The sequence below is a fragment of the Monomorium pharaonis genome, chromosome 4 (genome assembly GCF_013373865.1).
Source record: "Monomorium pharaonis isolate MP-MQ-018 chromosome 4, ASM1337386v2, whole genome shotgun sequence".
Lineage (NCBI taxonomy): Eukaryota > Metazoa > Arthropoda > Insecta > Hymenoptera > Formicidae > Monomorium > Monomorium pharaonis.
Genome location: NC_050470.1, coordinates 23377650 through 23402986, shown reverse-complemented (window position 1 = coordinate 23402986; position 25337 = coordinate 23377650). Strand labels below are relative to the sequence as shown.

At 31.9% G+C, this 25337-nt stretch overlaps 1 protein-coding gene and 1 long non-coding RNA gene across 4 annotated transcripts in view; one reads left to right on the top strand and one right to left on the bottom strand.

Moving 5' to 3' along the window:
- Positions 1–2298: 2298 nt before the first annotated feature.
- LOC114253991 lies at positions 2299–12988 on the bottom strand. Its single transcript, XR_003625420.2, has 2 exons — positions 12853–12988; positions 2299–11752 (listed from the first exon to the last, which is right to left on the bottom strand). It is a non-coding gene; the product is annotated as an uncharacterized LOC114253991 (long non-coding RNA).
- An 89-nt stretch (positions 12989–13077) lies between these two features.
- The window catches only part of LOC105831781 (GTP-binding protein GEM), a 38713-nt gene continuing 26453 nt past the window's right edge, over positions 13078–25337 (top strand). For 2 of the 3 annotated variants that reach the window (XR_003625419.2, XM_012672171.3), the window contains exons 1-3: positions 13078–13225; positions 16373–17135; positions 20228–20491. Coding sequence is in view for 2 of the 3 variants with exons in the window: in XM_012672171.3 (XP_012527625.1) it covers positions 16877–17135; positions 20228–20491 (523 nt within the window). In the remaining variant the exon portion in view is untranslated. The remainder of the gene's footprint in view (positions 13226–16372; positions 17136–20227; positions 20492–25337) is intronic. The other variant, XM_012672172.3, reaches the window with a different exon arrangement.

The window sequence follows — 25337 nt, the reverse complement described above, 5'->3', positions numbered from 1 at the left end:
TCTACATAGCTGTTAATCGTAGTATCACACGCGCTTTCTGTGGTATTTAGTTGATTCTGTCATTGATGTTATATCCGTCTGACGACGCGTGACGTAAGTAAAAACAAAGCTAGACGAATATATATATATATGTATATGTACCGTGGACTTCGATACTGAGAAAACAACTACGACCAGACTTTTATATTTTTAAAGGTATTCAATTACACTTTAACTCATTATAAATTATTATTTACATGAAAACCATTACTGTTATCATAATATTTTTACTAGTAATGGATTTACATTTTGAAAATATCTATAAGCAGTTGTAGATAGTAAAAAATATGATGTCTGCTCGAAACCACTATCGAAGATCGAAGTAGTCTGCGGTATTTTACTTGAAAGTAATTGAAATAATTAAGTAACTCGGCGACGCACGTACGTGTGGAATCGAAAGTGTAGTCAATTTGTATATTGCAACTGTCGCAGTCTGATGGCGAGTTTGATTCGTTATTTAGCAAAAATATAGGCGGCTTACGAGTTCTTATTGAAAAGCCGTTTGTGCTCAGGTAATCCACGTATATTATATTATACATATTTATACGATTATGTCGCGCATGTCGAGTAATCGATTGACGTGGGTATCCTTTGCTCGGGCACATCGGCATCGCTTATGCGATATCAACACCATTTCTGAATAACGCGTTGGAACGTTTGTAAAAAATATTAACAATTGGAATTCTAAAAGCGTAATAAAATCTAAATCTGGAGTTAAATGCGAGTGTGGTAACATACTTTTTAAAAAACTGCATAAGGGGAACTATGAGTTAATGTGGGAGATTAAAAAAAATTAAATATTTAACAAAAAATTTGACATTATAAAGTCAAACAAGTAACATAATCTTAATTTCTTAATAGGGCATTTATTGAGTTTTTATATTATGATTGTTATTGCGTTTAATTTACGAGATTGTTAAAAGGGAATTGATATTATTATTATTATATTGCTTTGTAATTTTTGCTTTAAACCCAGCGCTTTGACATAAATTTAAATAATTTGTTTGAAGACTCTTGAATTTTCCCGAATAAGATAGGGAATAATCTCGCGCGATCGTTCGGCATCCTCGCGTTGATCCTCTAAAATCGGAAATCCACGCAGTATTTCGAAGCATTCCCTCGAGGCGAATATTCTTTGAGGTATAAGTATCTTAGATTATTCGACTATTTATTATTTATGCGACTTATGCAAAATATCCCAAAGAATTAAAAATGCTATTCTGCGCCTTTAAATGAAAGTATTCTCGCGAATCTTATGATTATCATATTTATTGTCCAAATCGAGAATCTGCGACCAATTGCCTCATGCCATTATTGCTATAAATCTTTTTTCTCTCATGCATCCCGTCATATGAATCGACTATTGTATGAGACCAGGATCTATATATCATTATGATATTTATCAGTATGAATTAAACTGAACTTTGAATCCTATAAGCTAATTATCAATTAAAGAAGAAAATTATTCATTATATGAATTTTAACATTCAACATTGATCCTCAGAAAGAGAATTTACGTTAGCTATTTTATGTCACAGAAGATATATTTGCCGTATAAAAATTGTTAAATTTATTAATGCAATTAGCGGTACACGTATCCGATATGCGCTATGCACTTTCTATACTAACACTGATATAAAATTTGAAAGGCAATGATTGAATGATTGGCACAGTGAACTGTAGGTATTATTATTTAACTCGTCGTATGCATATTATCATACCCAAATTTATGATATAAATACTAAACAAATCTTTTTTAAGAATAAATTTATTAAATTAATATTTTTCGCAAAATAATAATTTAGCATAATATAAAGTATTATTTATTATTTAATTTATTTAATTTATTTTTTCTTTTATAAATATATACGTTTTACGCGCAAGGATACAGTTTTTATGCGAGATTTACACACTATGACGTAATTTTGTTCAATCATCGACGGCAGCCTTTATACCCGTCCAAGCCACGATCGCAAGATCGATTCACAACGACGACTACGTATTGAGATCACAAATTCGGAAGGGGGAGGGGCGAGATTATGCACACGTAAGCGAGTAAGGAAGGCGCCTAGAAAAGAAATTTTTCAATGTTTGAATATCGAAGTATGTACTTATCTAGAGGATCGTTCGAGAAGAGTCGGGACTTATAGTTGCTTAATTAATTATTTGCGCGTCTGTGTATTATGTACGTATATATACATGTGTGCGTGTGCGTGTCTGCCTATGGGTATGTATGAGTAAATCTGTTTACAAGAGGGAAGTATTTGTAGACTTGTATGATCGGATGTCTACACGACGAACTGTGGTAGTTTATACCAAACGTTCACAATTTCTGGTTGCAAAACCGGATATCCTTTACAAAATAATTATATAAACGCGAAATATATATGTGGAAAGAGTTCTTCACTTTTACCATGATCTTTGAGGAATAATGTGATAAGTAATACCCATTAAGCGTCGTAAGACCAAGTAAATGTGAAGAATTATTCTCGATGAATTCTTATGAATTAATAAATTAATTTATCCATCTGTCAACGAAAATTAATGATAATATTCTTGACGATCCTGTAAATTGAGACGGATGAAGCAGTTTATACGAGACATGCGAGAATTCTTAGGATTATAAGCTTATTCTAGCGTGTTCATAGTGTGTTCCGTGGAAGTCTCATGCTGTTATAGACCTCGCCGATTCCGCTTTCTGAATACGTGAGTTTGCCGATTTATACATGTGCCCGTGGATTAGTATGAAATTGTGAATATCAGTATATCCGGATCTTTGAAGACACGAATTTTTAATATTCTTGCTTTATGGATCCGTAAGTCGGGGAACTTTTTTCACTTCACAGATTATTGATTCGTGAATGTTCAATTGCGTGAATTTTTCGTACGTATGGATTTATGGATCTGTAGATTTAGAATTCTGTTTCATGGATCCGAGTTTACGCTCAGGTGGACAGTGCGCATACATTGCGTCGCGTCCAGTATACATTGGCCACGCGTGATTGAAATTTGCGTTTTTGCAGAGCGCTTAAGAAACATGTTGTGGATGTGTAAAGTTAACGTCATGTAACTAGAAATTCTTTGACAGGGTCAATGTAAATTGGAGTATCGAGTATACTTGCATTCGAACAAAGTAACAAAATTCGAACGATACATCTGACAATGACCGATTTTGTTTCGACATTCCACGCAATCGAGGAAATATAATCAATTGCTACATGCGTTGCGAATACCGAGGTGTTTAATTTGTAAAAGATTTCGTGATATCACTGTTTCGCGAATATGTCAAAAGCGAATTTGTGTAGTCAATGCTACGACATGCGTTTCTCAGTAAAAAAAACAAAAAAAAAACCAGACAGACTATGACAATCACACGTGTCACGAGATCGAAAAGTAACTCGAGATACTAGGATCGTTCGGCATCGCTCAATTTGCAATGAGAATTCCCAAGAGAAAACACGTAACTGCTTTTGATACTTATACACTGTACAGTGACATATGATATTTTGAAAGTGATAAAAAACACGCCCTTACATTCTTAACATATCAGAAACAGCGAAATCGATCGATCATTCATAATATATGCTGGGCCCGTCTTTATTATAACAAAGTTAAGCGTATCTATCTTGTTTTATTATTATTTATGTTATTATCTATCTCAGGGTGTTTCAAATAATTGTATCTATGAGTAAAAGATGAGAAAAAGATAATACAAATCGATCTAGTCTAAAAGAATTATGTTTTCAGCAGTGGATATAATACAATATGTTAGTATTTATTAATGTGAAAAGAAGATCTTTAAGTTCTGCAATTTACAACTCAGAAATATCTGTAGTACATTTAACTTTCCTACATTGCAAATTATATATTTAGTAATATTAGGTAGTTTAAATTAGTTTTGTATAGGAAAATAGACTTATATAAATCGAACGCAATAAATGAATGATCTTGTAATACGAGAGGGCTAGGTTTCAATAACGTTAGCTTAAAAGATGTCCTCGTAATTCTCTTTCAGGCAAGTTAGATAAATATGTCTGGCATGGTAAATGATCGAGCGCGTTTCGCCGAGTTAATCGCTATAATTAAGGGCACGCATTGGACCACATTCGTCGTTCGTAGACAACCGCGAGCGTTCTGTGGCGTTTATTAATCGATAGATACACCCGTGTCTTATATTTGTATCCGTCTGTATGTATGTAAGGACGTGTCTCTTTGTGTAGCTACGTTGTCCGTGTATTTATTTGCGTGTTGTTTCTAGATTCACATTACGCGCGTATTGCATGCGTGAACGCGCGGTTTCGGTTTGCGCCCGGTGTCTGGGTGGAAGATAGGCGGGAGACATTGTAAGAGAGAGAGAGAGAGAGAGAGAGAGATATGTTGAAAGTTATGCATAACGTCGATGGAATAGGAGCGTTCGAGGAAAATGGGAATATTCCCTATTACATGAATCTCGTATGCGTGTATATATGTACATGTAATATGTGCATTTAAATATGTAATAGTCTATTGATCTGTATCGTAGAAATTTATTAGAGTTGGCTCCAATGCATCGTGGAAACTCTTTGCCTTAATTGTTCGTATTTAAAATGTACTTTTTTTTAAATCTTTCGATGCTTTACATTCTTAAGAATAAATATGTTTAGTTAGAATATAGATCTTTCTCTCTCTAATGGAACTATTAAAAGTTGTTAAATTTTGGGAGAATGTTAGAAAGGAAAAAAGAAAATTTCTTTTAGATTTTTTTAAAAATTTGTTTTACATTCTTATATGAAAAATTCTTATTGTAAAATTTCTGGATTTTACGATGCATATAGAAACGACAATTTAGAGCAAACCAATGAAATTGAATCGCGATTCAATTCAGGAAAACGAAACTTGCGAGTTACAGTGATGTGTACATAAAAAGAAATTCGCGAGTCGATTTCTATACACGAGAGAAATTTTATCTGATTGTGCGGAGATTGACGGCACGTTTCTTTGACGATCTTTTTGGCATCAGAGCTCTATACTGGGCTCTGCATTAGCCGTTACTTGTTCTTTACACTTGGTTATCGTACACTCGTTAGCCGCACAGACGAATGATCGTCAGAAACGCGCCCGCATCTACCGCGGATCTTTAGTTCGGGAGCGTAATCGATTAATAAATTACTATAATAATCGCTTCCGCTCTCGTAATCGGCATCGGTTCATAAGAATTCTACGATCACTTTGAATTACCCTCGAACGCGGAACGGTGTGATTTTTCTCTGTTAGATATGTATGATGGTCATAACAGATTCCTCTACGCAAACAAGGATTCATCTGCGATATATTTACATACAGAGGATTCATTTGTGAACATTGTCGTGAAAATTGTTGTTGCGAATATTGTCCTTAGAATAACGATTATCATTACAAGAGGAAGAGTAGCAGAGTGTTGAGGATACACGTGAATTTTCGGCACACTTATGCGTCAGATTGACTGAATTTAACACTTTGCGGACAGAAGTGTGTGAATCGACGTCCTACACTTGGTCCGCTTTGGAAGAATACGGTGCGACAAATACAGATGTTATTTTTGCGACTGATTACATGTTCGCTTATAGATATAATCGCTACTTTCGAGATTATAATTTTATATTTAATCTCTGATGTGCGTATCACGTGCATACAGCTGCAGAAACTAGTCCGTCCCCTGCGCATGCTACAGAACAGCACGGTCAATCCGCAAAGTGTTGAAAATTCGAATCTACGTATTTATGATTGGTGATAATAATAGTGAACTCTTCTTATGATTTTATGGATTACATACTAAAAATTTTACAATTTACAAAATTATTTATCCATTTTTTTCGACAAACGCGTAAGATTGATATGATTGAATGATAGAATAATTTTATTTTATAATAAAATTATTCTATTATTTAATCATACCAATCTTTTGCTGAAAAAATGGATAAATAATTTTGTAAATTGTAAAATTTTTGCATTATTGCAGTCTCTATGTTATATGTGTGTAAGTCAGTCAGTACAAAGAAACAGATTATTACAAAGTATTTGAATTTTACATAAACATTTTTTGAGAATTAATATTTATTACGACATATACTCTTCTAAGAACATAAGTGGTTATGCAATATTAGTTTTCCATATCGAAACGTATATGTACATTTTTGCAGAGAATTGTAATCTCTTTTGAAATTTGATTATAATATTTTAATAATCTTAATTATTAAGATAATTAATAATCTTAATTATCAGGTATTAAGATTATCCAGGTGTATGACAACTATTTAAATTGCTTGTCATATGTTTCACAATGGTGGACAATGTATTAATCATTTAGAATAAGTTTTTTTGCGTTATTTAATATAGGCATTTTTTCCATGTTATTCAATAAATTTGGGGTTCACTATATATCACGAATTACATGTACATGCATTAGAGTACAAGCCGGCAGTCATGTAGGTAATTAGCAATTCTGTGTCGACATTGTTCAGTAATTATTGGATGGGAACTTGCGTACACTATATTGGCAACGTACAATTTTTGTTCATCAATTACACATACGAGAGCAATCACACACGATAACCATCGAAAGTGACCCAGTACACAGGCAGCAAAATCGAATTTACGCAAGCGTGCGTCGCTTGGCACGACGACGATTACCCTAAAAATTGTACGTGCATAATAATAACAGCAACATTACATGAAGTAATAATAATAACAATGGTAATACTTTCGTATTCGTTACAAAAAGAGGGGGATACAATACATCTGACATATTTACGAGATAAAGTTCGCGCGTAAATTCGTAGATAATAACAACAGTACCGATACTGATAGTAATAATAATGGATAATGATGAATAGTAATAATAATAATGATAAAATTAGTTGCAGCTTTCTGTGTAAGGTTATTGTGATATTTAAAGAATAATAACTTTACCGTAGCGACATTGAACTATGTTCAGAGATAAGAATATGATATTTAGTGAGCGAATAATAATAATAGTAATAATATGATAGTAATAATACTAATAATCAGTATGTCGACGGGGCTTGAGTGGATATCCCTCTCCGAAAATCGATCTACGGCGAGGTACAAAATCGAAGCCGTGGACGATCGCGACTATCTCCTGTTTCTTTTCCTTCTTCATTTTTTCTTCTATTTATCTTTAGTATTACATGTACATTTATATAAATATTTCTCTTGTTTTATTATATTACGGACGAGGTTTTAAACGACAATCTGAGGCCTCGTCAAATACTGCCGGATGCGTGACGGACATTCCGAAAGTTGATAGGAATGTAATAAAGATTATATCGAGAAACAATGACAACTAATTATCTGCCACCGGAAATTATTAAAGTAGCGATTATTTGACAATTCGGAACGTCCATAACGTAATCTGGATCAATCCGTCCATAATATGTCTCATGCCGGAGACATTTGCACAAATGCGTGCATATTAATCATTGGGACTACAAAAACATATCATCATATATGTAATAATACTATATATATTATATATATTAACAAGAAAATATTAAGCAATAAGAATTTATTTATATGCCCGTAAAGAAAAAAGTGAAATAGGACGAATGAAACAAGAAAGAAAACGATAACATATTAAACATTGCATATCAATTCGTGTGTCTGGGCAAGGATTAGCTTATATATATAAATATATATATCTATAATCTTTACTTCGTCGTTGTCAGGCGTTAATGTTAAACTTAATTATCATTAATTAATTATTAGATTGTGAAAAAATTTCTTCAGGTTCTAAGCAAGATTTGGAAATAATAAAACGAGCAAAATACATGAGTTGGATATTATTCTGCCTGTTAAAATCCTTTTATCCAAATAAGATATATTTTTTAGCCTCATGGTTTTAATTTCGAAATTTTTTAAAAATTTATTTAAATATATTTCATATTTGTTTTTTACATACAAAATCAAAATATTATGAGATTATATATTAAGATATATATTATTTCTTGTCTATGTATACGAAAAAAAAAATATATATATATGCCGATGACTTTTAAAATCTTTACAACATTGTTAAGAAACAATATTGATTACTTTATTATTGATTTATTTTATTTAATATGCTTGGAATCTATATATGTATATTTATGTAGAATAATTGAAACATTAATCTAAAAAAATAAATACATATTCTAACATGACACAATTTTCTTGCATCTCTTAATTACTGTTTAAAACTAAAGAAAAGAAGTATTTCTTTAATATATATTTTAAAACTATGGTTTTAAAACATGACATTTTAAACTTTTCAAACATTTTAAATTTATTAGTTTTTATTTGAAATAGTAAAAGGTTTTATTGCTATTCTTTTACCTTAGTAATTGTGCAGCATGCATTACGAGATTACGACAAAGGATCAAATGAAATAAACAACCATCAACTAATCCGGACGAGTATGTATGGCTTTACGTTTATTTATGCATTAATTCCTATCTTTGTATATTGGCCTTTGCGTACGTGCACTTAAAACCGTTTTACGCAGCTCACATCAACATGACGCACCACTTATGTTTCTAATGCATGATAGTGCTTCTCTGTGTGTCAACGTTATCAATAGCTCTCATGGAACCGCATTCTATGTGATATCAGGTATATCCGTTTACCTTACAATTGAAAGGTTCAACCTCTATTAAATGTACGCCAGGTTGAAGCATTAGATATTGTATAATAAATTTAGATGTATTGTTAAACTGACTATATAATCTATCATGAAAATCTACATTATTTATCTTAAAATTCACATCAAGAAAACTCCAATGAGTAAATGATAATTAAAGTTCTATTATTATTATTTTGTTATTATGTAAGCAAGAAAAATGGTAAAACTTGGGAGGAGAGATTTATAATTCATGCATTTTTAAAAAATTAAAATAATTTATTTAAGTATAAATTTATAAGTATAGATTAAAAAATTGTTATAAATCATTTTGTAAATTTTGAAGATTTTAGAAACCTCATGACTCGCGATTTTCACAGAGTCACCACATTTCGCGGACGATAGATCGAACATTTTACTTCGCGTTTTAGCGTGATTATAACGAGATCTCGCTTTGGAGAAGATACACAGTATCTTGTACAGATATAAGCGAGACGCGTCTTGTGATTGACAGACCTGCTATTTTGCGAGAGTTATTCGACACGAAGCGCCGGGAATGACAAATGAGATTTCTGACACAGCAATACCTTCGATATCGTTGAAATATGGCGGTGTCGCTTTTCCAACGTAAAAATAAATACGCCTATCGCGCGGATAATAATTAAGGCAAACGGGAAGCCAGCGATAAATTTAATTTGGTTTATCGACTTTTTGCGGCGACGCGGCGCTTGTAATTCATTATACCAAGCTTTAATTAAAAATTGATTTTTATTTTTTTGTACGAAAGAAATCAGTAAACGAAAAATTCACGGCGTCGTTTTAACGCGTACGAACATTGGTTTGCAACTTTCGTTCGTTGATCGTTTTAATTGAATACGATTGATAATAACGTATCTTACAATTAATAGAGAATCGAGTATACCTGCCGCAGATTCACGGATCTGGTAAATTAACGAGGAAATAAGCAATTCTCTCTCTGTCTTTCTCTGTTTCATTCACTCGCTCATTCCCAAAGCGACCATCCGCAACGGATGGCATTTGCAATTAGGACCTACCTAATTTCGAACGTGGCACACCACAATTGGATTGTGTATGTAATCATCATATAGACTATCCTGCTGACCCGTAAGGGATTATTGTTCATCTTGAACGAAGCCATTTTGTACACACTCTTTAAATATGGGTTTAGAATACGAAATCATATAATATCTACAAATAATTTTGAATAGATTATTTAGAAAACAAAGAAAAAATTAATTACAGGTATTTTTAAGAGTTTATTAATAAATATTAAAGATTTTATTACTAGAGAGAACGTATGGAAATTCTGCAACGCAGTTTGCATAAATCTGATTTGATTATTGAGTGTAATGGAAATTGTAAACTCAACTGCAAACTTAGTTAAACTTGTCTTTTAATACAGCAAAGGAGAATCGCAATGTACATTGAAAAGTTTTGCCGCGAATTGCGTTGAATAAATTTTGCTGACAATTTGTTGTTATATGAGCTAGGAACTATCATAAATTAATAATTTTATTTAGTTGCGTCAGTTTAATTATATTGAACAACAAATGACTATATTTCTCTTTAATTATTCTTTCAGTAACTTTCCAAAAATTTACTCGGCTGCTCATGTATCAGTTAAATGATCTGTACATATGCGATCTTTTTTTTATAACATTTTAGAGTATATATATATATATATAGGCTTTTTCATACGGCTGGATGAGTCGACATTGTCATTGGGAGAAAAAGCATTTCCAGGGACAAGAAAAGGGAGTTCGCCGGAGACCACAAAGAGGCCAACGGAGAAAGTGGGAGCGAAGAATCGTATTGGTGCAGAAGGTTGATTCGGCTTCGTCTTGAAATAGCTTTAGACCACCACAAGTCAAAAATATACCGCACGGCGTTGAGTCTAATACTGGATGAGGCGAAGAGATGAAGAGACGGGATAAAGAGAAGAATGCAACGTCAATGAATAATGCGTTCCGCGTTAGAAATAAATTTTACAGGTAATTATATATTGAATGAACAAGTTTCATGCTACGGGAACATTTTTTTGGTTGTTTTGAAGTAAATAGTGCTATTATCCTTTTGCCATGGTATCGATTATTAATATTGTTGATAAAGAAGGTTTAAGAAAATTTAATGTCTCGAACGGATTTTACGATAGTAAAACGTGTTAAAATTTACCAAAACTTTTAAAAATATATTTTTAAAAGGATTTAATAGTTAATTTATTAAGTATAGATTTTGACATCATTTTAGTAGACATAAGAATTTATTGAAGTTAAAAATTTAAAATATTATATTTGTAAATACATTAAAATAAAATGTAGGAATTAATATGAATATTGTGAATACATTTTTGTTTAACTGGCAAAATATATTTTCGATGAAAAGTTACGGAATTATTTTCTCGCGAAATTAAGGACTGTTATCTCTTTCGGTTTATGCCGACGAGAATTCCAATTTCTTGAACTGATAATCAACGTTATAGATCAACGTTCAGAATTCTATTCTCGTTTGCACATGCTGAAAAGCACGTGTATTTTCTTAGAATTTTCTTGTTATGACACGAACGTATTGTGAAATTACATGAGCGATAAAATTTCAAGTTCAAAATTTTGTATAAATTTTTTAAGAGTGTTTTATCTCTTTTACTATTTTATATTAATCAATTAATTAAATAAGTTGTGCTATTAAGTTACGTACTATTAAGTCATCAAACAATTACAATATAATCGAAAAAGTTCAGATAATAGCCGATTTTCTCTTTCTATTAAAAAAGCTGTTCCTATTTTATTGAAGTACTGATTCATTTCATTGGAATATTGACATGATATTTTTCATAATTAAGCACGCTGACTTTTTAAAATAAACCATGAATAAGATTTAAGCAAGTAGTTTGTTTATATAAAACAAAGCGGATAGATTTCTTCCGACAAGATATACAATGCTAATGTGCTGGATGATGGTGCCAGGATGACGACTTTTCTGAAGTGATTTAAAAGTAGTACTTCGCAGTAATCTTCTTGAGAAAAGACATGAGCCAGCTTTCGTGGATCTCGTCATCTATCGCTAGAATTTAAACAGGTTGGTGTTTAGAACGAACACGTACACTCGAATCGGTTTATACATAGTGACACAGCAAGTCTGGCAGATCGTACTATTTGTTGTTAAAGAAAATTTTTTAATGTATAAATATACAAACGAAATTATTTCACATGTATATAGAAAGATCTAGCAGTTAGATTGATGTTCAGATAATATCTCAACATCGAAGTTTGAGTTCTGATAAGATAAGATAATCATTTAAAATAATACAAGATAAAATCAATTTTGAAGAATATGATTTTTTTTTTAGAAGAACATAATATTTTTTATTCACACATGTTTTGATTATAATTTGTAGTTGATTGCTAATTTGACAATTTTATTTAATTTGGAAAAATTAAGTGAAGTACACACAAACATAACAGTCCATCTGAATTATCACTTGATAACTCATTGGATAATCAATTATCATTAATAACGATTTATTAACTTTTATTTTCCGCAGAAATTTACTCTGCGTTTGCTGTAAATTATCAAAATTGAAAAGGAATTTTAACTAACTGTTAATTCAAGAATTTTATTTAATTTGTGAAAATTGAACGGAACACGAATATTACATTTTATCTGATTAATACATCTGATTAATAAATCATACATTAATGTACGATGTTAATAATGACTTGTTAACTTTTTTAGAATTTTTCTCTGCAATTATTCTAAATTACTTAAATTTAAAGAAGAATTATAGGAATTCATTTCTCTCCAAGTGGCTCATTAGCTTGTATTATTATAGGTATATTTTTTTAAGTCCTAAAAGTAAAAGAGTAAAAAGTTTCATCGCGAAATAGAATAATGACTTTTCGTGCTAAGAAATCGCTAAGTCATGCAAAGTTAATGCCACCGATCTAATGAAGTTGGAGATGAAGTTTTCACCGAGTCACGGTGCATATTACTCACGAGGAGTATGAAAGACTGGCAATAGAATATTTGCTCTTCTTTGAAGACTTATTTTCTTTATTTCATTTTTCACACGCGCGATGTTGCACTCGCTTATTGTTTTAATTGGATTTAAATAACTAATGTCCCGGCATACAGTTAACAATAGCTGATTGTTGGATACAAACCCCATACTTTCTGGTGATTCTCCGCGAAGCATCTCGCGCATTCGGCGAATCGCTGTTAAAGTCATAACGTGCGAAATTGGACGCACACCAACTTCTCCGTCGGCTTCTCGTCGTGATCTTCGTTGTGGTCTTCGTTGTGGTCGTTGACGAGGGCGTGCAAGAGAGCCGACGCCTGGCGTCGGTTTTCGCCCTAGCGGTCGCCGCGTCGCCGGGTTGTCGTCAGTGTGCCGCGCATCGTCGGACGTGCATCGTGTCGGTCGCGCTCGTGTGCGAGCAATCGAGACATGTGATTCGAATCCGTCGTGATCCCGGAGAAGGATGAAATAGGAAAAATGACGAGGAGATGTCCTACGGTCATAAACGGCCTAAAGTGGTAAGGATCGATCGTCGCGCCCGGCATATCGATCCGGAGAGATCTCGTGATTCAGTACTTGGAGATGAGAGTATTAGGCATCGGTGATGTCTTGGGGTGATATCTTGAGACGGAGATGCGCGCGAATATCATCTCTCGATATAATTATGGTTAAAGGGCAGAGGTTGCCGAGGTTTATTGAAAAAGGGGGATAATTACGGCCGTGGTGAAGTACTTGAAGGAGTGAGACATGGAGATGAACATATGGGGGGACAGATCGACGGAGATGTGTTTATGCTTCTCCCTAGAAGATTTATGCGAAACAATATCTATAATTAATCCTCGGAAAAAATAAGTCGACGAGTGATTATCACACGGTAGAAAAAAAAACTGATGCCCCGACTTTGAAATTTCTGAAGGGCGCCCGATTTCTCTTTCTCTCTCTCTTTCTCTCTTTTTCTCTCTCTCTTTCTTTGTTTTGTCTTTAACCCTTCCGTAGTGAGTTGAATAATACGGAATAGTTGAATGAAAAAAGTACTATCTAATATTTTAATAAGTAGTTATTTTCATATAACTTGTGTGCGCATTACAATACATAATAAAATATATTTTAAAGAGAGAGAGCGAGATGTATACTTTAGGAGTATTAGGATTTTATTGTGTAGAAAAATTAAGAACGTTTTAAATATTCATTGAGAATATTAATAAATATTAACCAAATAAACTCAATTTTTACAACGGCAATTAAGGTGACATGTTGATATAAAAATACTTTATGCTATATTTTTGTTCAATGTAAAGAAAATTTAACTATCGTGTTTCAGTGAATACCAAGAGAAATAAAAGATGCTGCTTAGTTTGTACATGTACGTTTAGTTTTGGAAATGTTTAAGTAAATATCTCACATTTTATATTCTATTTAATAATGTTTTAAAATTGGATTTACTTTGTCTTTCTTTTCCTTTCTCTCTATTTAATTTTAATATAAAACATACACATTTTTCAGAAATGAGGTCTAATATTTGGTGAAAGAGATACCTAGGTAAAAATACTTTATAAACACATATAAAAAAATCGATTTAGAACCCAACACAGAAATGTTAATAAAATATAAACACATTTGAATATATTTAGAGTGTTTTACAATATTATTTATGTGTATGTACGATTTATTTTCGTAATGAGATCTGAATATTCGCTAATTGAAAAAATATAGAGTTGATAAAGATTGTTAAGAATACTGACGGATTTAATTAAGCTTAACGTTGTGTATAAAAAAAAGTATGATTAAATAATGTAAAAAATAATTCACGGTTGCAGGCAAATAATTAAGTTGCACAATTGGATTATTTAAATTATTTATACGTAAGAAATAAACGAGATCAATTTATTATTTTTTAGTAACTATGTCATAAGCTTTAAAGCTCCTTTTATTATAACAATAATATAGTAGTAATAGGTATGAAGAGGGAATGTCGAGGTTTTTACAAAGATGAAATACTTTTTACGGTAACTCGCAACTTTGATATCATAATGTAAAGTTATATGTGGAGTTATGTTGCGTGAATGCATAAAGCACTTACGCAGACTATCGATTTTAACGTGCAATGTCGATGAAGAGCTCGTAAGACCTTTTCTCACTCCTGTCGGAGCAAAGCTTCAGTTCCTCTACTTAATCCTGCAGTCTATCTATGGTAAACGCGTCCTCGCGTGATATATTATTTCACAAAGGCACCTTACGAGAGAAGTGCTTTAAATAAAGTCCATTGCAACATTTTATTCGTTAAAGATATTTCATTGTTATTTTATGCACCTTTTATAAACGCGGAAATTTTCGATGCTTGTATTGTGATAATAACAGACGTATAATAATCTTTTATCGACTATCTTATTTTTTCTTTATGACATACGAAAGAGATTAGTGTGATAAATTTAAGCAAAATAATGATATAATATTATTATTAATGATGAATATTAATTTCTTTTATTTATTTTTTTATTTAAAAAATGCTGAGTTTTAATATTAAGTATATTTAATAATATTTGTTTAAAAAAATTTAGATGTAAAGTAAAAAATAGTGTACTTATTGTTAGATAATTACAAACGTTTTACATAAAGTTATAATATTTATTAGTATATTGTACGTATATAAAATTACTTGGATATAGAAAGATATTATCAGCAAAACGAATTACTTAATTTCCTCTCTTATAGTCTTAAAGTAAAATATATTACAAACATAGACTTAGTCAAAGAGAGTATATTGATAAGGTGTCGCAAAGTTGTATTGGTCGGACTGAGCTTACCTTTGTCGATACTCGATTATAGTTGCCGGAACGTCTTCACGCATCGATATCTTCTCGATGTATCGCGTTCACTAACTTCGACAGCTTCGACACAGAGTTGTCTTTCAACTACGAGTTCCGCTTGAAACTTCGGATGCTGCCAACTATGTCCTCGATATTGTCACTGATCTTTATCCTATTTAATCAGAAATACACAAGACATTTTTGATCACTTAAACTTGAATTAGGTCTTAATTGAGTTAAATATTGCCCTAAGCTAATTAAGCTTTGAGGTCTCTGTAAAAAAATAACAAAATACATTTTTATATTTATAATTACGTGTGAAATTGAGATTTTTTTTAAGTAATTTTTATTTCCATAATTTTAATTTATTTTTTCAAGAAATTTGGAATTAAAATATAAATTAAATTATTTAGAAATTATTTATCTAAATGTAAAGAATAAAATCACACATATGTTTTCTAAATCTTAATTTAATTAAATGCTATTATTTAGATTATATTTTATACTTTAAGAAATAAATATCTATAATTTAAAGAATACTACACGATATCTTTTTGCATTTATACACGTTTTCAAAGCTTTCACGATCGCGCATGAAATAATCGAGGCAATAATCGACGAGATGGATCTAATTAATATGCAAGCTCGCATCCGGCAAGCAGAGTAATGACGAGGGAGAGGCGAAAAGGTGAAAATACGGAAATGGAAAAAAGTACAAAAAAAGGAAATATAAATGCCAGTTATTTTACTGAGAGTTTAGGAGAGACGCAATTTGCCACGGCCGTAATTACTCTTACCGTATCGTTTGCGCGCACGTGGTCACAAGGAAATCAAGCTTTCTATATATTTTATTTGTAGAGTCAAGAAGAACGTGAGGATTCTCTGCGGAGGCAGGATCGGTCGATATTACGCCCGGATCTATGACATTCTCACGTGGATATCCTGTAAAATTTTTTCCGAATTGAAACCTTTCCCGATAATCGAATCCTACGAATGGAAGGTTCGCGACATTCGAAGAAACATTCTGGAAATCAGACGTGGCGCGACGTTTCCGGCGAAAGGCTTCGAGTCGGAAGGAAATCGTATAAGAATTACGATAAAAAAGTGTGGAAGAATTACGATAAAAACAGTGCCTGACATAGTCGAGTTATACAAATCGTTATTGTGATCGTTAAGTGAAGTATAGAGATTCTACTTATTTACGAAGCTACAGCGAGATTCGATATCTCTAATCTGCGGAGAGGGACGCAATTATCGAGAAATTCGGAGAAGCTAATCATCAAGATAATCATCATATAAAGGTAAAAGAATCTGTGGTGATCAGTGGTTTTAGGAAGGGAGGCACAGTGGTAACTTGAAAAAATGGCGGAAGACTATTTTCGCCGGAAAACCAGATCGGCTTCGATTTGTGCCCCAGGATTTTCCAGCATGGAGCAAATGTTGGAAGCTATGCCACCCTCGGGAGTTCGAGATCGGGAAAGAGGGGAACGGGAAAGGGACAGTGGCAGCGGAACGCCGGATGGCAGTACACCTACGAGAAGACGGAGACCGGCTACAAGATCCCAAAGCGCCCGTGTTTCCGGCGGAAATAAAAGCATCCGACGTCGTGCCGCCGCTCAAGGTAACGATAATAACCGGTGGGAACCACGAGATGAATATATAAGTAATAATTTATTCGTTGCGCGGGTAGATTTTTACAACCTGATTAAGATGCAATTCTCAGAAACTCGAAAACGCGAAGATTTAAAAGGACAAGTAACATAAATGTCAACTAGCTTGAGAAGTCGTTAAATTTGCTAACTTTCTTACTTTCGTATATTCGAGCTTTAAGAAATTTTGAGATTTGTTGTCAATTCTGTTCAAAAAAGTATATATCTCTCGTTTTGAACACTTTAAATTCGACGATTTGTAACTATATGTGCATGAGAACTTGAATTGTCAAACGATCGTGTCGCGTGTTTCGTCCTTTCCTAATAATCAAGATACGAACGTTGTTGGCTGAGATTAGATCTCGAGCTATGTAAAAAGTCTATTTTGTGCGACGGGATTGCGTGGTGCGGTGACCGAACGTAACTTCGATAAACTCGTAGAAACGTCATCGATGACGTACGATTGCTCCGACGAAAGAGCAAAGTGTATCGATATTGTACCGGCAACACGCCGTTCTGAAGTCTGGCAAGAGTTCTTGAAATCATTGGCGACCGCTATTCTTGGACGTGGATTTGGCTAGTAGGTCACTGACAGCCTAAACACGTCTCATTGTTACTACCGCGTTACATCGCAAGTCTAGAAACCAGTTTCGTCGTTAGGCATAGCGCTTTCGCCATTTTATGTGCACGCTGAAACACGGAGATGTGTATTAATGAGAAGCAGGAATAATTAGAGCTTGAATTCGTGTTGCTTGCACGCAGATGTAATGCGATCAAGTCTTAATTAGAGGATAAACAGCTAAAATTTCAGTATATCGTATAATGTCAAGAGGCAGTAGAAATTGGCAAACACATTAATCACTTAATAGACCGTTACTTTGTCACATGATACTTCTAATTAAATAACTGTAACAAATTTTATTCTTTTAAAATTATGAGGAAAAAAGTACCAATACAATTCTTGTCGATATATGTTTTGCATGAAATTATTTAAAATTATCATAAATATTACTGTTAATTTAATTACATATTATATTTAATTACATATTATATTAGTGGATTTTAGTATCATCATTTATTTACAATTAATGGCAGAAATATTACTTAATTATAATAGCTGTTAGATTAAATAGCCATTGTTAGATTAATTAATTCATTGTTTAAATATTATTTTTAATGTTACATAGATACGGTAGAATTAGCTTCCGTTTTAAGCTTTACTTGCAATAACATTGGAACGAGAGATTCCATTTTCTTGAAATTGATGAAATGGGGAAATTTGTCTGCTCAATAAACTTTGCGATTATGTGAAGTAAATATTCGTAAACGCTATTCTAAGTTCGTTTCTCTTTTTCTTTCCAAGTCGTTTAATTTCATTTCCTGACCCTCTCTAGGTTATACTAAATCACTTGACTTTGCACGCGTCGACTTTGTGATGTAATAGGTGTAGTGCCTTTGAAAAATGCTCTGTTCTTTGCTTTACTCTCGATCGCTTTTGCTGCTGAAAAGCTCGATCGACATGCAGTTGAAAAAGAACTTTTTTGTCGCGCCCTATTTATTGCTAAGAGCTCTTTCTTTTAAATAATTTTGTCACTCATTAAAATACATTTATATTTTTCTATTCAATCTATTATTGCAATATTATGTTGTGAAATGTCGAAAATTCTTGTAAAAATAATTTATTTAAAACAAAAGCTGGTATGTTTAATATGAATCATTTCATGTTTTTGTATAAAATGTGTGCATACACAAATAAAATTCGGAGTTTTAAAATAATAGAAACAGATTTATTATACAATAATATATATAAAAAACTATTAAAATTCTTTTTATGCTATTCTCTCGTGCGTAATCTTTAAGAACTGATTAATTGCATTAATAATTGATGTTGAAGCAGTTCAATAACTTTTAATGTTATCAGTGACTGAATACAAGATCAGTAACTAATATTTTTTTAAATTAATATTTAATTTAATAATCAATGACTGTATACGATAGTTAATTACTGGTAATACTTTTCAGTTAATGTTTAATTTTAATAATAATAATTATATTTTTGTCAATAACTGATAAAATTGTTTTAATATATTGATTGTTATCTATTAGTTATGTTAATGTCCAGTTGTTTATCAGTTTTTATAATTTTTTCTTTATCCGTTGGCTGTCGGAAGCAAATTGTATTTTGTGGGCCAAAAGTAAGTGACACATAATAACTTTGATGGTCATAAAACTTAGTATCCTAAGATTTTGAGTTGCTGAATCTAAATATGACATTAAAAATAAAAAATGGCACTACAAATCAAAAGTTTAAAATAAGGAAGCAACAAACAATTCGTAAATCCATTTATACTTTTTAGAGGATATGGATTAGTATGTATAATTTAGAATAAAGTCCATTTCTATCAACGTAGATTAACTTTAATCTTGATTTAACTTATTGTTTATTTTTTTCTAATTTTTGGAACTAAAATGAGATAACAAGTAAGTTAAACTCAGATTAAAGTTAATCTACGTTGGAAGAAACAGGCCTAAGGATTGAAAAGATATAAATTTCGATTTTTTTTTAAACTTTAGGATACCGAGTTTTATAAAAATATGCTGATTTTTAAAAATTGGTGTCCCCCATTTTTAATGGCGATTTTTGGATTTTTGATATCATATTTAGATTCAGCGACCCAAAAAACATTAAGATACTAAATTTTATGAAAGCCGAAATAGATTAAGTTTATTTTTTCTGCGATGTACCTATAGGTGCCATTGACAGTAAGGGTGAGAGTAAGCGACTTAAATTTTCATATTTTACTTTAAGTTCTTTATTAATAAAATTATATTTTAATATTTATTATGTTGTGATATAATAAATTATAATTTTTTATTCAAATTTTGATTAAAAAAGGTTTAATATCGAATGCACATATAAAAACATTCGTACGAGGTGTACAATATATGGCATATAAAACACCGTTATTGAAATTTGCTAAATATATTACGTGTTTTTAATAAAGATTGTATATCTATTCTCGATATTGACCATACATTAATTGTATAATCTTGCCACTTTCAGCCGCCGCTCATCATCATCATCATCATGAGGGAAGCAGCATGAAGTCAGCTCACTGCAGCAGCGAACCTAGACTGACCGAGAATGACGTCAGTCCAGGGATCAGGAGACGAGGGAGCCGAAGGGGACAGAGCATGCACCATACGCATCAGAGGAAGAGCAACGCCTTCCTGGATGTGCCTGACGTCTCGTCTCAGATACCACCGCGGGAGGAAGGCGAGGATGAGGATAGTTACAGACTCCGTAGCTTCAGTCTCACCAGCAAAGGTCAGAAATAGCTCTCTTCCACCTGTTGTAAATGTAAACAACCATAGGAAACGATTTCACTTCTTACGCGAAAACGTTGAAGAGAAAGCTTTGGTGCCGATCAGGTTGTTCGTACGATGATATAGAGAGGAACAGATAGGAAGTGCAGATACATTGAATAAATATAAAGTGCAAGCGAGAATATATAAAGTCTATTATAGGTTTAAAAGATAAAGTAACATTTGACATAAAGTAAAATAAGACAATTAAAATAATTGTACAAATAATAATAAGTAATAAATTTCTAATAATACAATAAGTAATTCAGAAGTCTTAAGTATTTAATTTAATAATTTTTACAAAATTATAATGCAATAATTATTGATCATTACTATGGGTAATTTGGGTATTGCCCTATTTAATAACTCAACTCAACATTATTCTACCATCTAGATTTAAACTCTCAAACGGATCTCGAAGCGTAGAAGATGAAGATAATTAAATTTTTACTTTTCCCAAGAGACCTTTTAAGCACCTCTCGAAAGGTATGCTTTAGAGTTTTTAATTTTTAAGATGGATTTGACGATCAATAGAATCTTTTGTGATATATAAGTTATAACGTCTTTAAAGAATACATTTTAGAGTGCAATATTTAATACTTCAAATACTTTTAGCATTACTACATTAAACATTTTGTAGCCTTAAATTTTTCAAGTTTTTTTTAACTGCAATGTGGCTTTCCAAACATTTCATAAACCATCGACGTTCGCTTAATTGTAAAAGCAAAGTGAAACTTTTTCAGAGTGTGTACACTTCGCTCTTTTGTGACGTAAATTATTGACAGCTTCCTATTCATTCATGTACAAACATTCTCGATTTACCACGAAAGTATCGGTAACTATGTGGGCGAAGCAACGGTTGAATTTTTCGATAGTTTTATAACGATGCATGGTTTCGGATGAATCGATTATTGAATAAACCGTTTTGCAATATTACATTACAGTAACTTAATAAAATTCTATTTACAATGAATTAGTGGTTACATAGCTTTCATTTAAAATTACAATTGTTTAATTTATCTATGCCTTACATTAATAAACTTTGCTATTACTTCATAATTAAAAGAGCCAGTTATTTAAACACGTAATATAAATTCACAGCAAGTTTTAGCTAAATTGTAGGGTGTGTCAAAGATTGCATGTTCTTACAAATTTTAAACTTCAAAACTTTTTTCATAGGGACAGAAGAAATTAAAGTATCTTTTTTTCTCTTATAATTAAAAATTTTTAATTTAACTAAACTTCTTTAAGCGCGCGCTTTATATTTTAATTCAAATAGAGTAAAATTTATTCGAGACAGATAAAAGGAAATAATCTCGCTAATAATATATTAACATTGAAACAATTGTTGTTCCTCGCGTTTGATTTTTTTATTTCCTTACGTTCAAACAAAATTCTGTTAAATTTCATACATACAACAGCATTGTTCGTCTTTGGATGATATCATTTTTATCGCGATGTTATTATCTTTCATGGAATCGCGGACAATTTACATGGGAAAAGAGTAACAACAAAAATAAATTTAATCGAAATATTTCGAACTGTGTTTCTTCGCGTTTCTTCGCCTCACGTGTGTACTTCACGAGAAGCCGTGCCAGAAATACACGAGTGAGAGAAAGATTCGGCAGGGGAGAAGAGACCAGTGGAGTCGAGATAAGCTAAAATAGAGATGCTATAGCTATGACGTCGACGTTGCTCTACCACGAGGGTTTAAACTCGAGTTCGACGAGCCAGTGAAAATGCGCGTGAAAGTCATTTACATTCATCCATTTAGGTTCACGTTTTATACATAATAACGTTAATGCATAGAATTGAATATATGGCGCCTTTGATAATTTTAGCGGTAAGGTCGATTTGATATCAGGAAAAATTGATCGTCAATCGGATAATATCGAGTTTCCTTGGACGGCAATTTCATGGTATCGTTATGGCATCGTTAAGTTAGTTTAATTGCTGATATCGATTAACTCTCGATTAACCGTGAACGATTACGATATTAGGAAAATGTTATTATTACATTGATGGGAGCTGGTGTAGTGGAATAACATTGCGAGATAATTTTTCTCGATGGATTATTACGTGTTGATATTTGTGTGTCAGTATAGCGCCATTAACAATTACATTAGTGCGATACTCAAAACATTGCTTGTCACCTATATCTGTTACCTATTTTTAACATATAGAACAGAAGGTGTTATGGCCATTGTAAATGTTATTTACTTTAGAGCTCGTAATATTTCTATTATTAGGTGAGGAATTATATTCTAACGATTTTTTATGGAATTACTTGTTTAGTAGTCTGCACTTATGCATTGGCATTAATATGCCAATGAACAACAACTGACATTTGTTATAAAGCACTTTTTTTACTTTTGAGCATTTTGAAATTTTTTTTAAAGTATATTTTGACGTTGATTTATATTATGTCATTTTTTTTAACTTGAGAGTTTTTAATTATATTTTAAATTATATAAACTTAAATAATAGGATCTGGTTAAACCTACGAGATTTCTAGTTAATTCAACAAGACTCTTTTTTCAGTGCAAAATTGAATTCTTCCAAAGTATACAGGACACACATACACTATGTGTATATAAACAGTTTCAGTGTACTACTTGATATCCAATTGTTTTTACATCATGTTTGTGCAGTTCTCTCCGAATTGTTCATTCTCGTCCTTTCTTTATCTCTCTGTCTCTCTAATCGTTCTCGGAATGGAAGTGAAGTACAGTGCAGTAACAAAGTTAGAGCCTGAATTTACGTTAAAGTGACACGAAGTTCCTCGTTTCTCGTTCAGATCAAATCGTTTGCCTGCCTGCTTGTTAATCATTCCTGGAAAGTTACTGTTTAAGAGCGGAACGTGCCTTCAGGCGAAGTTAGTGGTTTAGGTCAGCGAATATATCAGTGACAAGAACGTCCTGACACTAACGCAGATAAACGGTATATCAAAATTCATGTTAGGTCTACCACCATTTGATTTGATACAAACAGTTTGATAGCAATGTAAACTCATAATCTCAGTGCAATCAGTTTGCGTTAGTAACTTTGACGTTTGTTCCGTAATAAAGCAAAAGGTAACTTAATTTTAACGCTGATATTTGTACGTTTAATACTATGATATATTACGCGTCTTACGAATATAAAGCCTGAGTTTCAACAGCAGCTGATTTGTTTGGTTGACATTAATCTTGCTTTCTAATTGAATTTCCAACTTCGTAAAGTAGATTCTATTTTATCGGAAACTAACCATCTTGGTAAAAGAGAATATAAATGGAACGGCGAATATAAATGGAACTATTTCTGTTCAAGCAACTTTCCGCATGATCAAATCCATTTCCTATTTTCTACATTTTCATAGACCCGTTTATCTTTGTCTAATTCAAACTGTTGCGTTTCTTGGTTCATCACAAATCGAATTTGACCACTTGTTACATTTGTAAACCTTGATTTCTTACTAGTTTTTATAATTGAAATAATAGGATAGCTCTCTCAACTGGAAAGAAAATTCTAAAATTGTTTTAGAAATTTTATTAATTTTAAAACAAAAAATATAAATGATCAATTATTTGAATTTATTTTAAAAAAGTAGTAATTTAAATATTACTTAAAATTTGCATGAATTATTAAGAAAATGACAAACAATTTTGATATTTAAGAAAAATTATTATTTAAGAATTAATCAAAAATTTATATTATTTTATTATTAAAATAATTTTACAAAATCTTAATTTATGTGAAAATTTTCTGTGAAATTTTTAAAATGTTTTATCTTCTGATTGTGTTAATCCAAATGATGTGATTGTATAGCAAGTTGAAAAAAATTAGTAGCATTAAAAGATAAAAACATTATATGGGAAAGACATTACAGGTATCAGTTCTGAAATGGTGTGCGCACTAGAATCAGGTATACAAAAGAAGATGAAAAGAGAGCCTTGAGAAAATAAGCAAAATGTTTCGTTGGTGCGTAAAGTCGAGACTAAGAGGTAACGTAATCTGGCAAGCGTTTCTTCGACCTGTTACATTCTTGCCATAGCTGTCGCTTCCATTTTCGTGAGAGATTCCTTGAATGGTTTCTCAGAAGATTATTTGAGATCTCATTGCTGTTTTGGAAAACCAGTTCACTCGACAATAGTACAAGATAATTCGTGATAATTTTACGGGCAGAAACTTTTACGAGCAAAATTTTCTGTGTTAGCGGTTTAACTGCCTAACGAAAACTTTTAGAAAGAGATGAGAAAATTTGTTTGGAAACGGCTCAAATAATTTTCACACATTGCGAAATATACGATATACTATACATACATATAGTTGCGCTATATGTTACGTTTTGCGAAACAGCGTAAGGTATTTGTATGATCGACAAAAAATTTTAAATGTTTTACCTTAAAAAAAACTTTTAAGAATTTTCATATACGTTAACTTTTAGACTACCATGCCAATTTTGAGGCCATTTACCATGCCAAGTTGTCAGACGTTTATTTTCGGTTATTGCGAAAATATTAATTATTACCAAATATTACGTATGAAATATTACTAATGAAGCTGCTATAGCTCGTACTATGATAGAAGACACTTTTATTTATGTTTTCAAAATTTTATTTTTAGCTTTTGTTAAAGAAATACTATACTATACAAAAGAAAAGCCAGAAAGTAATATACCGGTACCAATAATCTTTCTCTATATGTGATACAATATGCATTTTTAAAGAAAACATATATAATATAAATAAAAATTTCACGAGAAATATATTTTTCTACAAATTTCGATGATTCGGTGTGTTCGATAGATTCAATGGTTTTGTATTTAC